This window comes from Daktulosphaira vitifoliae, unplaced genomic scaffold (assembly GCF_025091365.1).
Source record: "Daktulosphaira vitifoliae isolate Bord-2020 unplaced genomic scaffold, ASM2509136v1 Scaffold_2, whole genome shotgun sequence".
NCBI classification, from domain to species: Eukaryota; Metazoa; Arthropoda; class Insecta; order Hemiptera; family Phylloxeridae; genus Daktulosphaira; species Daktulosphaira vitifoliae.
This window is the reverse complement of record NW_026099573.1, coordinates 6,286,500-6,302,965: the sequence shown is the minus strand read 5'-3', so window position 1 is coordinate 6,302,965 and position 16,466 is coordinate 6,286,500. Positions and strand designations below refer to the sequence as shown.

The following is a 16,466-nucleotide window of genomic DNA, read 5'->3' as shown; positions in this document are numbered from 1 at the left end:
GTAATGTAGTTAATTTAAAAGCTATAAACTTTGTTTATTAAATTATTTAAAACAAAAATACACAAAATACATATCAAATGACTAAAAAATGTTTTGTTATAGATTTTATAATTTTATTGGAAATAGAATACATATTAACTTACTTTATTGGAATCGCGATTGATTGGCGTTACTACTTTTAGTACCAATGAATCTTGAAAGTGCTTAATGAGTTTAGCAACATGATCTGATTTAGCCCATTTAACATCTTCATCGCCAATTCCAACTATGAGGTCTCCTTCTTTCATACCAGCATACTAAAAATTATAAAAATTATATAAAATTTAATGATACTTAAAAAAAACATGTTACTTTTAAATTTTATTGTATATTTTTTAACTTTAATTTTTAAAAAGNGTCTATTTTAGTGTTATAATTTTGTTTAATAAAAGTCTACCGCCATTTAAATAATTGTGTGTTGTAAGATATAACCCACAGGATTTTTTCATGCAAACCCATTTGCATTCTCAGAAAAAAATAAAGTTGACAAATATTAGTTAGAACAAATTTTAGCGTCGCCTACGTTAGCCGAAGATCCAGTGACCGACTTGAGCTCCTTTGAGACTATTTAAAGTTTTATTTTTGTATATTCGTAATTGTTGTAAAAAAAAAAAAATTGAAAAAACTGTGTGGAAGCTAAACTGAATTTATGCCAACATTTTACGATTAATAAATTGAGAAAAATATTTATCTAAAAGAAATTATAAATAAATTCTCAGTTTTACTTTTATTTTTTGATCCATAATAAATGAAATGTAGTACCCGTAGGAACTGAGAGTTTTGCATATTAGCAAGCAAGCCATTAATGATTTTTAACCAACAAGGGAGATAGACATATGCTTACGTAAATTTTTTTTAATTTGCATAGATTGTGTAATGGAGATACTAGATGGTATTCGTAAATTAATATTTGAACTATTTCTTAAAAAATTAATAAATCGCACTCGACTGTACGGTATATTATAATCCGTCACAATAAAACTAGTTCTTTTAAAGATTGAAAACGTTCTAAACGTCCTCAAAAGTTAAAATCATATCAAAAGAGGGCCATTGTAAAAATTAAGTAGTTGAATTCTAGGTCCCAGAGCGAGCTTTCAATACTTTACATAAACATTAACATAATTAACTATATATATAAACGACGAGTCGGCTGTTTTACTTGACAGTCAATAAAATCAAAAGACAATTAAATTTTTTCTAATTACATGATCCTATTACGTGTATCAATCAAACAATTGCATATAGTAGGACACATCTGACACACCGCTTCGTGAAGTTACAGTCCTCAGAATGCTTCATAACAACAAATCCTTCTCGGCAAACGTTAATAATCATGAGTGTCTCTATTATTTCTAAGGTGACCGTACATACTAACTGACCGGAAACAAAAGAAACACCACCGGTTTATGAACGGTTAGAATACCACCCCCAAATATGAAGTGAGTATTCAATAAAACATACGTTTAGTTTTTCGCCTATATAGGCCGACACAAAACCAACACAATTACGTCAGTTTATGGGCAACGAGTCATCGGACTCAACGGTACGATTTGACCACCGTACACAAACATCATGACTAAGATGCCGATATTGCCGTATACGACTACTATGAATGTCGTAGGTCAAGAGGCGATAGGGAGTGGGTGATAAGTTATGTGTATAGCTTGATCGGGCTACGCACCAAACTTTTAAACACCCATTCTAAGAACAATTGTGACGAAACTAAAAATCATTGCACCTAAACTGGCTTTTATGTCTGAAACTGACTATAAAGTAAAGTTATGCCACCGACCATTCGTAATGTTATTAAAAACGAAAGATATAAAGGTTATGTAGCTAGGAAAAAACCTTTTATGAGTCAAATAAATAAAAATGAATTTTTAGATTTTGTGAAGGCACTCATTAATAAGGGAAATCTGTATTATTTAGCGAAAATAGTAAGTTTAATATTTTTGATTCAGATGGTCGAGTTATGGTGTGGAGAAAACGTAATAAGCAGATGGATTGCATAAATTTGTGCCAAACGGTAAAACATGGGGTGGAAATGTATGAGCGCTGTTGATGTTGGTAATTTGGTATTTGTCGATGTTATTATAGGTTTACAATGCTATTCCAATGAGGCTTATGCGATAAAAGAATTCCAATGAGGCTGATAAAGGTAAGTTCTACAAGACTGTAGTGAGGTCAGCTACGATGTATGGTTCAGAGTGTTGGGCGGTTGATAAGAAAGTAGAGCAGAGAATGAGTGTAGCAGAGATAAGAATGCTTAGATGGATGAGTGGAGTGACTAGAAAATATAGAATAAGAAACGAGCATATAAGAGGGAGTATAGGTGTGGCGTCAATCGTGGATAAGATGAGAGAAAATAGACTTAGATATTTTGGTTGTTATGAGAAGAGAAGAATTGGGAGCCGTAAGAACAGTTATAGAAATGAATATTGAAGGAAGAAGAGGTAGAGAAAGACCAAAAAAGAGATGGAGGGATGCTATTGAATGCGATATAAGGACAGCTGATGTGGGAATATCGTGTCAAGTGGAAGTTTAGGATAAGGGTGGCCGACCCCAAAAAGTTGGGATTAAGGCGAAGAATATAGAAGAATTAAGAAGAAGATAATAATTAAGAAGAATATAATAATTAAGAAGAAGATATAATTTTTTTGTAAAAGGGAGGTTAAATAAGGTAATTTTAAAAATCAAAATTTTTGGGGATTTCCTTCATTTCAGGAAAGGAGGGAAGTTTTTCAATTTTTAAGGTCAATATCTTCAACTTTATATGATTTATGATCTATTTACGTATCATTGAAATAATTGGTCCAGTGAGGCTCTGAAAATGAGGCAACAATCATAAGAAAAATTAATATTTTCTCAACTTCGTATGGAACCATAAATATATAGAAAAATTAGAAAAGCCATTAAAACTATGTATTTAATATAATAAATAAGAGACAATGACTTAGATGGTTTGGTCATGTTATGAGGAGAGAAGAATCGGAAGCTTTAAGAACAGTTATAGAAATGAATGTTGAAGGAAGAAGAGGTAGAGGAAGACCAAAAAAGAGATGGAGGGATGCTATTGAATGCGATATGAGGACAGCTGATGTGAGCGTAGATGATGTGGGAGATTGTGTCAAGTGGATGTTTAGGATAAGGGTGGCCGACCACAAGTAGTTAGGATTAAGGCTAGGAAGAAGTCGATGTTATTATGGGTCGATATATATATTTAATTTGAAATATAACTTACATGCAAGTGCCGAAAAACTAAATATTGGCAATTCGTTCATTTTTCAACAAGATTACGACCCAAAACATACCGTGAAAAAAGTTCAAGAATGATTTTTATACCGAGCCAAAGCAACTTAACATACACCCTCATACACAAGCTACGAATCCTATTGAGCATTTATGGATAAAATAGGTAGACGTTCAAAAACTTATCAAACTAGAAACAAAGAGCAGTCTAAAAATGCAATATTTTAAGTATAAAATATATTGACTCTACTGTTACATGAAAATTAGTAGAATTTATGGAAAAACGAATGCACGAAATGCTAAAGAAGGGCCAACTGAGCATCAATAACAATAATTATAATAATATATTAAATTTAAAGTATTTATGTTATCTTGTACAGAAAATTTTTTGTTGTTATTTTTCTAACAATGTTTAAATAAATGCACGTATAAAATAAAATATTATTTTTTATAAATAAATATATATTTATGTGTTCTAAATAAATGTTAAATGTTAAAAATAAGAAGTTTTTCGACTTTTGAACTATCATGATATGTTATTGAAAAAATCTGGCCAGTGAATGGATTCTTTTTTTATTCCCTGTAAGTTTTGTTACAACGTACCTGTGCTATTGACCCCGGTTCTACATCTTTAATTGTGACTGGAGCATCACCACGTACGCTAAATCCAAAGCTACCGCCATTAGTATGTCCTCCTCCATTATTATGGGAAGTGCTACGATATCCAGTCTTTTTAAGTTTAAGAATTTTAGGTGCCGTCCAATGATGTTTTGCAGAAAATACTGCAACGGGTCCTAGGTTGGAAAATAGATCTTCAGCTGGTAGACTACCAAAATCCGGAGGTGTCAGTGACAATTGAAATTTACTGCAAGCTAAGTATTTAAATACAAAATATATAAATACATAAATTTAAGTTTTATACAATGTATACTTAATTATGTAACTTTAATAAACTGTTGTAGATTGTGTAAAAAAATATGTTAAATATTGAACAAAATTGTTATCACGTCACAACGCCAATATTACATATTGATTTGATAACAATTAAGACTATTACAATAAATGAAAGAATGGGAAAATTGCAGCTCTTCTTAGCTACATAATTGATGTCATGATAATGACTAGAACTTGGAAATTTAAATTTATTTTAGCCATCCCAATTACATCAATGATGAAGAGATTTTCGTGTTTGTTTTTCTTAACGCTGAACAATGTATATTAATTATGAATTTGGTTATGGGTGATGTGGAGGATCACTTCTTCCACCAGAACAAAAAAACTTACTGTGGTAATTTATATATCCAATAAATTTTCGTGAAGCTGATGTCTGGAGGGATTCAAATAAATGTTATAAATACATAAAGTTCCAAACCTTATGAATGACATAAAATAGTGGAAATTTGTTTTACATATATGTCATTTTAAAGCTTTATCATTTGCATTAACTATATACAATACAAATAATTAGAAAACATTGTTTCCTAAGTAAAATAATAATCAGTATTCGACTAAACCGCTGGGAAGCCAAGATAATTCCCGTTTGTCGCTACTCATGTTATAATTTAAACAATTTTTTTACACTTAGTACATATTATGTATTAAAGTTGGCAAAGTAATGCTTAGGGGCCTACAGTGCTTTTTAGCTAGTAAACTGGACAATATAAATTTCATGTTTATACATGTTTATAAAAGAATATTAATATGAAACTATTATTATCATGCAATATTTTTGTTAATCATTGAGAATTTTTCAAAAAAATTAACTGTACAAAGTTCTAAACATTTCGAGTCCCTCAAGATGTTTATTACAACAATATCGAAATTTAGAAACCAGTATAGATCACTTGGTTTAATTTTGGGGGGATAAGGATGTCATATCATACATGACAAAAATAATATGATGATATTAATTTAATTCTATGTTATAATGTATACCCTATTTGAGAATATAATAAAACGATAATTAATGTTAAGTAATTTAATAATTTAAGATGTGTTCAATAATATCACTATATTTGAGAATAATTAGTATTTTAATTATGAAGATATCAGTATCACTTATCAACTTAGTACTTACGTTCGATAACTGGAGTTTCAATAGTATCGCAATAAAAATCGTCGTCTTCCGACTCGAGACTTCCCTCGTCATTTAACACATCCATCGTTATAGCCATGGCTGATTTAAGTACATCAGCTAATCCGTTCTTTGTACGCAGTTCTCTGCACAGTCTTTGAATCCTTAAGGCTTCTTCGTGAAACAAAACCGATAACTTTAGAAGGGCTTTACCTGTAACGAGTTTCAAAATTAATTTATCCTCTATTGAGATAAGTTAAACAGATAATTTTACTTGTGCCATCTACTCTACTGTATTGAGAAGTAGGATAACTTTACATAAGTTAAATATATATTTTTTAATTATACATTTGTAAAAGATAATGGTGAATTATTAAGTGCCTATACTTCATTATACACATATACAATGGTGAGCATTAACTAGATAATTATTTTTCTAATAAACTTTTTAACTTAACTATTTTAATTTTCCGTTGAAATAACTTAGCTTTTTTCAGTTAATTAATTAAAATAACAGTTAAGCTAAATTCAATATTTCATTAAAGGAAAGTATGTCTTTATACGTGGTTTCTTTTTCTTCTTCCTCGCCTTAATCCTAACTACTTGTGGTCGGCCACCCTTATCCTAAACATCCACTTGACACGATCTCCCACATCATCTACGCTCACATCAGCTATCCTCATATCGCATTCAATAGCATCCCTCCATCTCTTTTTTGGTCTTCCTCAACCTCTTCTTCCTTCAACATTCATTTCTATAACTGTTCTTACAGCTTCCGATTCTTCTCTCCTCATAACATGACCAAACCATCTAAGTCATTGTCTCTCATCTTATGCACGATTGACGCTACACCTATACTCCCTCTTATATGCTCATTCTTTATTCTATCTTTTCTAATCACAAATATTATATCTATATAACTATAATTATAATTTCCAGGATTTTTTCAAAAATATATATGATTTTTAACTGTTTTTTTTTAATAACTAGTTTTAAAGATAAAACAATGCAACCAACACAAAGATGTACAAAATGAATAAAAAAAATTGTTCTTATCATTAATATTTTTTCCTAAGATATGATAAGTTGTATGACAGGCTAGGAACAAAGGAAGGCGAAAATGAAGTCTATAGACTTGCAAAAGTAAGAGAAAAAAGGTCTAAAGATTATCATTATATAAAGTGTATTATATGTGTGTTAATAATAGGGAGCTATCGTGTGATGATGATGTTAAAAAAAGGTGGATATAGTATTTTGAAAAATTACTGAATGAAGAGTATCCAAAAGAAATATTAGAGGATATCTCGTGGAATGAGGGACTGGTAGATTTTATTAGTGAGAAAGAGTTATGAGAGGCTGTGGCATCAATGAAAAAAAGTAAAACAGTAGGACCAGATGAAGTGCCAGTAAAAGTATGGAAAATATTAGATGGTGTTGGCATAAGGTGGTTGAAGGATCTTTCAAATAAAATCTTATTAGAAGAGAAAATTAATGGAGAAATAGTATTGTCGTGCCGATATTTAAAGATAAAGGAGACATACAATAGTGCGGAAATTATAGAAACATAAAGCTTATGAGTCATAGTATAAAAATTTGGGAAAAGGTAATAGATAAGAGAATAAGAAATGAGACATCGGTATCTAAAAACCAGTTTGGATTTATACCTGATAAGTCAACATTGGAGCCAGTATTTTGTGTGAAGGAACTAATAGAAAAGTTTAGGGAAAAGAAGAAAAAGCTGTGTATGGTATTTATAGATTTGGAGAAAGCCTATGATAGAGTACCGAGAGAGGTTTTAAAGTGGGCATTAATAAGAAAAGGAGTGCCGAAAAGTTACATTAATATAATAGAAAAAATGTATGATTGTAAGTACTTAGGATTAGTTGTGTAAAAGAGCGGCGGTACTGATGAATATGTAAGACACAGTGTTATGTGCGGGTGGTTAAAGTGGAGAGAAGCGTCTGGTATCTTATGTGATAAAAGATTTCCAATGAGGCTGAAAGGTAAATTCAGTATTCAATATTTAAGGAAGAAGAGGTAGAGGAAGACTAAAAAAGAGATGGAAGGATGTTATTGAATGTGATATGAGGACGGCTGATGTAAACGTAGATGATATGGAAGATCGTGTCAAGTTTAGGATAAGTGTGGCCGATCCCAAGTAGTTTGGATTAAGGTGAGGAAAAAGAAGAACATTCAACTTTAAATGTTAAAATCGATTCTTAGCTCTCCCGTATATCACCGACCAATAAAAAATGATTTTAGCCAAAACATTAATTATAATTGAAATAAACTTTATTTAAACTAGTTAAGTTAAAAATAAATTTTAACTTATCTTTTAACTTTGATAGTTAAACTTATAATTTGATAATTTTTAACTGTTAATAACTTATCTGGAGTTAATTATTTTCATTAACTTGTCCATTTTTGCACATATATATTATTTCAAAAATAAAAAATAGGCAATCATTAAATTGTGGTTGCACGTAAAAAAGGTTTAAGTTATTTCCAAATAATTATAGGCATTTCATTATTTTGTTGGATCTATTTAGACTATTTAGTTCTTTATATAGCCTAAAATTGCATAGTGTATATTCATTATATATATATGACTTATTCCATTATATTATAATTAGATAAATCATGAAAAATATTTATTATTACGTGCAAAATGATATATATTTTATTTATTAAGTTATCTCAATAAAGCTCTAAGATTAAATTACATTGTTAAAATATATAAATTGGTTGTTTTTAATTACAGAAAATGTTTTTTTTGTTTTCTTGAAAAATTGATAATTCTGATTTTGACCTTTTTTACGCGCAATCGAGAAATATGAAAATATGTACACGTACCAAGTTGTTTACGGTTTTCATCGGTAATGGTTGGAGGCGAAGATGAACTAGATTTACTGTCTAAGTTATGAGATCTGCGTCGGTTGCTACTACTATGCTTAGTACTATTAAGAGGTACTTCCCATACACCAATGCCAGTGTAATGATATGACAGAGCTGCATAATGCTCTTTTTTTACTTGAAACAATGATACCCATGTGTCTGGTATATAGCCGCCAATTCCTTCTAAAGGCATTAATGAATAGATATTGGCATACATTTCAGATACCTATGGTCGAAAAATAACAGTAAAATTAAAAGATAATATCATTTGTATAAGATTTTGTTTACACTGTTATTTACACTATAATTAAAATCAATCAACTTAATATTTCACTCCTTCTCAAAAAATTTTCTTACTCCTCATTAATAAAATAATTAATATTTTATTTTAATTCAGCAAAACAAATCAAAATATAACAAAAAACGCTCTTTTCTCAGAAGCAATTGTTCACCGTAGTACTCCAAGTATTGATGTACTTATTTTTTATAATCAATTTTTAATTTCAGGTACAATATGCGAATGTTCTCCAGAAGATAATCATCAATTTTCTAGATCGAGTTATAGAGTAATTCACTAATGGTTAATTAAAATTTTTAAATTATATTTAGTCCGAGTGTAATGATGTGCAAATTCCTAAAAATTGATACATTTTTATGAATTGTTGAGATTGTAATATGTGAATAAATATTTATTATAGCAATTAAATATAGTATGACATTAATATTTAATAATTTAATAATTAATTTTTACTGAGAAATAATAAAAAATGATAAAGTAGTTTATTTTGTAACTTCTATGACAAACACGTATAAAAATTAAAGGGCTATATGTAATACTTTACAATGTTTTTTTATTAATTTTAATGATCATTTTCACCAAGAAAACAAAACAAAGTCCGAATTTCTTTTTACCATAATAAACCATATTACATTAGCTTTAATTTATAATATATATAAGAGTGTCAGTATTTTTGGAACACTTACAAAAATTAAATTGAAAAAGTTAATTAAAAAATTATCATTTTATATCCCCCCTTGTAGGCAGGTGAAAGGTCAAATTTATAAAATAATATACAAAATAATAGGAAATATTTCATAAATGTATAAAAAAAAAATTATTTTGGTAATTTTTAAAAAATTATAGTAGTTTTAAGTTAAAAAAATTGAAAAAATATCGAAAATTAGCGATTTTTAAAATTGTAATTCTTTTAGAAATTTTCCCCATTTACAGGGAATGAGTAAAATTTTTTCAATTTTTGAGTCTCCGACTAGATACGATTTGTGATCTTTTGACATATCGTTGAAAGAAATCGGTTCGGTGAGGGCTGAGAAAAAGTGGTAACGGACAAAAAAAAAACATCATAGTAAAACCAATACCTTCTTAGCTTCGCATCGAAGTTAAAATAACTTGTCTTATATCATGGAAATTGCCATTTTTGTAGTAAACAAACTTTCTCGTTAAAATTGACTGAACTAAATATTTTGGCACTATACGGAGAAAATACTTTGCCAAACTAATTATGGAAAATTTAAAAAATAAATATTGTTACTCATCATCATCTATTAGACATTTGACACATATTTAAAGGATGATTGCTGAACTATTTTTATTTTTATTTTTCTAAGTTAATATTAGTAAATGATGTACGGGTTGATTTATTAATTATAACCCACTCAATTAGTCATACAATAAAAATAGTTTTAATTTTTTAGCTTCGATGAGAAGCTGAGAAGGTATTAATTTTACCATGAAGTGTTTATTTATTTTTTTGTCTCACTACTTTTTCTCAGCTCTCACTGGACCAATTTTTCTTAACGAGTTGTCAAAAAATTACAAATCGTTACTAGTTAAAGAAATTAACCTCAATAATTGAAAATTTTTGCCCTCGTTTCCCGTATATAGTGAAAATCCCCCAAAAAATTACGATTTTAGAATCGGGGGAGATTAAAATTACAACATCTGCACAAAAATTTAATTTTTTCAACTTAAGTTTTGAATATGTTCCGAAAAAACTTCGAGCTTCAAACATGTTAAAAAAAAAGCTTATGTTGGTACTATAAGTTCAAAAAAAAAAAAAATTTGTCCCAACGTCTTATCTTCAATGTGCAAATATTTGCCATAGTTAAAAAAACATGCTATTTTTGTGTTGAAATTCTTGGTATTGTATTTTAATTTATTTTAAAATATCTTATAAGGGGGTACACTGATTTTCATAAATATAATATAAATCTAATTGACATAGAATATAATGTTTCAACTTTTTTTTCTTTAAAATGAAAAAAATTAATTTTAACAAATGAATCAGTTTAAAATGCCAATTTTATTGAAAAACAAATGCGACGAACGTTTGCCGATTGCTCGTGGCAATAATTTTTTTGTAATTTTTTCGTAATTCTTCTTGAGTTAAAATTTTGCTTTTCAATAATCTATCAACTTCCTAAAATTAAACACTATCTATAGATTTGCATCGAAGCGTTACTTATGATAGTGATTTTAATCACTGTCAGATATCTATACTAGTCTCAACTATGCCACACTCACACTGTGCCGCGACCCCCCCACTGTACTACCTTTTTTTTGTTATTTTTGAAGTTCATTTTTTGGTCCTTGTAAGAGGATCAACTTTGGTTTTTCAAATAGGAAAACATATTAAAATAAAATATTCCAGGTTTTTCTTTTCTTAGTAAATGGTCTTTAAATTTTTAATATAACTTCATCCTTTAATAATAAATAAATCTTTAAAATTTCGAATTTTCGAGATTAATTATATGTATAAAAAATTTATATCAAATGAAAGGGAAATATCGAAGGTTTCAATATAAAAAATAATTATTTTTAATTATTCATTTTTCAAAAATTTATGGCAATTTTTAGATGAAAAAAAAAATGAAAAAAATGTCAAAATGTACGGATTCTAAAAATTGTAATTTTATGGGGGCTTTTCACTATTTACGGGGAACAAGGGCAAAATTTTCAATTTTTGAGGGTAATGTCTTCAACTAAATACGATTTGTGATCTTTTAACGTATCGTTGAGTAAAATCGGTCCAGAGAGTGCCGAGAAAAAGTAGTGACAGACACAAAAAAATAAACACATCATGGTAAAATGAATATCTTCTTAGATTCGTATCGAAGCTAATATACATAATATAACATAATAACGAGGTATTATACTAACCAGTAGCTAATTGTTTTTTTTTTTACGTAGCTATTCACAGATAAACAGCAGTTCTTGTCTATTATAACTATCGACAGATACGCTTTCTGTTTTGCTGATTATTGTATTTATAAATGTTAAATGACAACATTGTGCCTTATACTATCATATTTTAAGTATATCTGTCGAAAATGTCATATTTGACTATAAATACTGCGTATCTGAGAATAGCAAAAACAACTAACCAGTCAGTTGAATCTCTCGTTTATTATATATGTATATTAATTCTAAAATTCGAAACTTTAAAATTTTTTTTCTTATAAACAGATCAAGTTATATTAAAAGCTCAAACACTATTTTCAATAAAAAACTCTTCATGCTTTTTATTAAATTCAAAATATATGATCCTATTAAAAAACCCCAAAGTTGATACTCCTATAAGGGATAAACTTAAAAAGTATTACACAGATAAAATTATTACATTTGAGAACTAAAAATAATTAAGAAAAATTTAAAAACTATTTTTATTCTGTGAACAATTGAGTGGCTGTGATAAAAAAATCACTGTATAATTAAAAAAAAAAAAAAAAATTAACCTTATTCACTCTTTCTTCCTTTAAAATAGTATATAATAAAAAATTTTAATGGAAACATATTTATCAACTAGTTTATAAATAAAATAATGATCTATCTAAGAAAATGATCGATCGTTAACAACTTTTGAACCAGTATTTTCAAAAAAGATATTAGCATTTTAATAACAGAACAGAGAAGTAGTACGATTAAGAAACATCAAAAAATAAACAAACGTGTGTTTCATTTCCAATATTTTTATTTTAAGCTTTAATAACTATCAAAACTGTTTCTCAACAAATGTCGGTCAGACTAATATTGTCATATGCCATACACATACATATATTTTGTATTTTTTTATAGGAAATATTCCAATGAAGTAGATAATTATTTACGGTTACTGATTTGTTGATTATGTTCTTTAGAAAATATTTCTAATGGCACATCACTAGTTTAATCTTTAATATTTATAAAAACGTTGTTAATTAATAAAAATTATAATATTTTAGTTTTTGGTGTTTTATTCATTACAGTAATTCACTCACTAGAGCAGCTTCTTGGCCGAGGTCCATAGACAGGTCATAATCGGTCTTGTTGTGCACTTGCAACTCAAGTTTTTCAAACAAGCATTCTTGTGCCTGAGCCTAAGGGCACGAGACAAAAATATTATTTGAGAAATGAATTTGAAGTTCAGAATAGGTTACTATTAAGTTACAGTGAATAGTAAATTTCACTTATAGATTGGTTGTCTATATGTGTACTGACCATCATGACCTTGACCAAAAGCGTCATCATATTGGACGACAAGTCCATGCTTGGAGCGTTGACAAATGTCTCTTGAATGTATGTGTAAGTACCAGCCGCTTTCAAGAAGCACGCTATCGCTTGATCCAATCCTTTTTCGGTCAACCGGTTTTGTTTAGCACCCATCTGAGTGTATATAGCTGCTACATTAAACAGTACGCATGCTTTTTCGAAAGCTACGGTTTTCTGACAGCTCGGTATTCCAGTCAAAGAATCGTACCTATGAAATGGTACAATAATTATGTTTTTTTTTTTGTAGCATTGTTTGAAATTATATAAAAACAATGATAGAGTCCTATATATTTAATTTATTCTTTGTAAATTATAGAAAAACGAATTCTTAAAAAAATAACACTGTATCATAAAAACTATACGTTGAACATATTTAAAAATTTTAAATACCATGATTAATATGTAACAGAGTTCAAATTAACAAATCCGTATTTATAAATAAATACGATAAATTAACTTTGTTGATGTACAAAGTTATAATAATAAAAATGACCTGAAGAAAAATTACCATTCAAAGTAAATTCCCATGCTTCTATCTGGAGGAAAAAATCGCCTCTCTACGTAGTAAAGTTGGTTGAAATATTGAATTAATAACGATATTCCAGAATTATCTCTTTTAGGAAATTGAATGTCCTATTTTAAAAATTAAATTATTTTTACTATAAAAATATAATATATTTAAAATATATTCAAAATATAAAATAATATTGACGATATATGGTTAGAATATATCAGCGTTTATACATATAGACCGAATGTGGTAAATGTAAATGAAATGGAGTAATTGTAAAATCATTTTTTCTTTTAGAATATTTATAAGATTCTATTAGAGTAGAAAGTTCTAGTCCTTATACGTGTTTTTGTTATATTAAATGTAAGTTCGAAATAAAAACTTGGGTTTTTATCTAAAAAATGTATTTACAATTACCTCACTTCACCCTACCTGTATTTTACCAGTAATCAATATTTTCTGCCACATGCATTTTATTAAGAAATAAATTTTCATTCCATTTAGTATTAACAAATATTTACCAGCAGTAATTATAAAATTCGACCACAAATGGTTTAACAATAAATTGCTCAGTACTTTATTGATAGGTTCAATTGCTCACTAGTTTTAAAAATTATCATTTGAAATTTCTAAACCAAAAGTTAAATTTACTTACAATTACAAGTAGGTATAAATATATAACGTGTGCTATATATTTTTCAATTTAAAATTTTGAATTACCACTTAATTAAGGCAAAAAAAAAATTACATATCCAAAATATTTTATTATTTTTTAAATTTGATAGATTCTAGTACCGGAATTTTCGATGTATCATCGAAATACAACTGCAGCTCTAATGTGATATTATAAAAAATTATCTTCTAAAATATATTTTATAAATTAATGTTATGGTTGAATACCTGACGGAGCTTAGTAAATTCTGAAATGGCTTCTTCGTATAATCTACTATCTTCACTGTAATGCTCAGAAATGAAGTTCTACGAAAAAAACAAACAAATGAAAATTAACTAGAAAGAGTTCATAAGTACATTTTGTTGTAGCTTTGAAATAAAATTCTTTAGGTAAAAGTAAATACTAATATAAATTAAAATTATTTGTATTGATATTTTTTAGTCCCAATTAAAAGCTTACTTCATGAAATAATTCATTTTATTTATTAATTATAAATCATTTTTAGCCTCGATAAAATTTTTAACGAATTATAAATTGAGATACATGTATCTACATAGCAATGTTAACAAGTCTGTTTCACAATTTAAACAAATTTTTTAATCTCACTTTTTATGAGAAATTATCATCAAGTGATATTATTCCATATTATAATTTACTCAGTAATTATATCACAATTATTTTGTTTATAGTACAATGTACTAACTTAGTTAAATTTCTCTTTATAAAACATTTCCATAAAAAATGTATGTTTAATTGAGATAACATTTTACAGTAATAATTAGTAATTACTGATTATGAAATCTATTTTTTTAGTTAATAATAACCAATAATTATAGTTATTATTAGCTAACGATAAATTATATTTAATACATAACTCTTATCAAACTATTTTCTTTTTATACTAAAGAATTTACATATACATTTTCATATCAGAAAGATAAATTATTATCAACGAGCATCAGGCAAACATTATCTTTTTAGACGAGATAATATGATATTTTAATGTTTTGTATGATCATTTAAAATTCTATCTTAATTATATATTAGTCAACATTATACTTCTTATTTTAAAAAAAATTTTACCTGTTAATATAAAATGATAAATTACTGTAATTCATTAAAATTATGTTAGCGACATGACATCAACAAATAGTCATTGCCATCAATTAGTAATTTATGTAATAATGAACAAAATTCATTAGTAAAAACTAGTTAGTTTGGGATTTATACATTTTAATTAGATACAACTTCTATAACCATGAAATGTGCTCTGAATTCATTCGATAAGATGATTTTTGCATTCGAATATTGTTAATTTTTAAATTGGTGAAAACTATACTAATATTTTATGATCTTAAACTATTTAACTTTGAAAATGTGTAATAGACGGATGTTTAAACAGATAAAAAAATATTAAGTAACACCTAGTAAATTCTTTCTTAATTTAATTTTAATTTCTAAGAAAATAAGTGTCCTATCAAAAACTGATTCTTCTGTTATACAATACCATAGATTTGCTTTATTCATATTTTAGCTTCGATGCGAAGCTGAGAAGGTATTGGTTTTACTATGATGTGTTTTTTTTTTTTGTGTCTGTTACCACTTTTTCTCAGCTCTCACCGAATGGATTTCTTTCAACGATACGTCAAAATATCACAAATCGTATCTAGTCGAAGACATTACCCTTAAAAATTGAAAAAAATTCCCTCGTTCCCCGTAAATGGGGGAAACCTCCAAAAAAATTACAAATTTAAAAATCGCTAATTTTCGAAATGTTTTCAATTTTTTTTACTAAAAACTGCCATAACTTTTTTAAAAATAACCAAATCAATATAATTTTTTTTATAGATGCTTGATGTCTTTACCTATCATTTGGTATATTTTTTTTATAAATTTAACCCTTTACCAGCTCACAGGGGGGGATTCATAATGACAACTTTTTCACAAAAAATTAACTTTTTCAACTTAACTTTTGAAAGTGTTCCGGAAAGTCTGACACTTATATATATATATATATATTAAATTAAAGCTAATGTAATGTACTTTAATTTGAAAAAAAAAAATTTGACCTCTGGACTTGTCTTCATGGTGAAAACGGCTACCGAATGCTATTTTTGTGTGAAAATTCTCGATTTTATAATTTACATTTTTTACTTTAATATGCTATAACTTTTTGAAAAGTGTATGTATCCACACAATTTTTTTATGAGAAATAATATTTTTTAATAAACCCTTTTTCATTCGACATACTTTATCTTAATCGAGATATTAATAAGGAACCAGCAGATAATGTAGCTTTTCGAATAAAACACTATTTTTTTTAAAATTAAACATTATCTAAAGATTTGCATCGAAGCGTTTTTTTTTTATAGTGATTTTAATCACTGTCAGATATCATTATACTTGATCCAACTATGGCACGTCACCACTGTGTCGCGACCCCCCTGTGATGGGTTTTTTTTTAAATAATGTGTCATGA

The 16,466-nt window shown here is 27.7% G+C and overlaps 1 protein-coding gene across 1 annotated transcript in view; it reads right to left on the bottom strand.

Annotated features, from left to right (window-relative positions):
• LOC126898508 (rhophilin-2-B) overlaps nt 1–16,466 on the bottom strand; it is a 30,890-nt gene that overhangs the window by 1,027 nt on the left and 13,397 nt on the right. Inside the window, exons 5-12 of the mRNA XM_050672589.1 lie at nt 14,215–14,292; nt 13,312–13,436; nt 12,753–13,011; nt 12,533–12,631; nt 8,216–8,483; nt 5,366–5,575; nt 3,892–4,160; nt 144–296 (exon numbers count right to left, since the gene is read on the bottom strand). Of these exons, the coding sequence (XP_050528546.1) occupies nt 144–296; nt 3,892–4,160; nt 5,366–5,575; nt 8,216–8,483; nt 12,533–12,631; nt 12,753–13,011; nt 13,312–13,436; nt 14,215–14,292 (1,461 nt within the window). The remainder of the gene's footprint in view (nt 1–143; nt 297–3,891; nt 4,161–5,365; nt 5,576–8,215; nt 8,484–12,532; nt 12,632–12,752; nt 13,012–13,311; nt 13,437–14,214; nt 14,293–16,466) is intronic.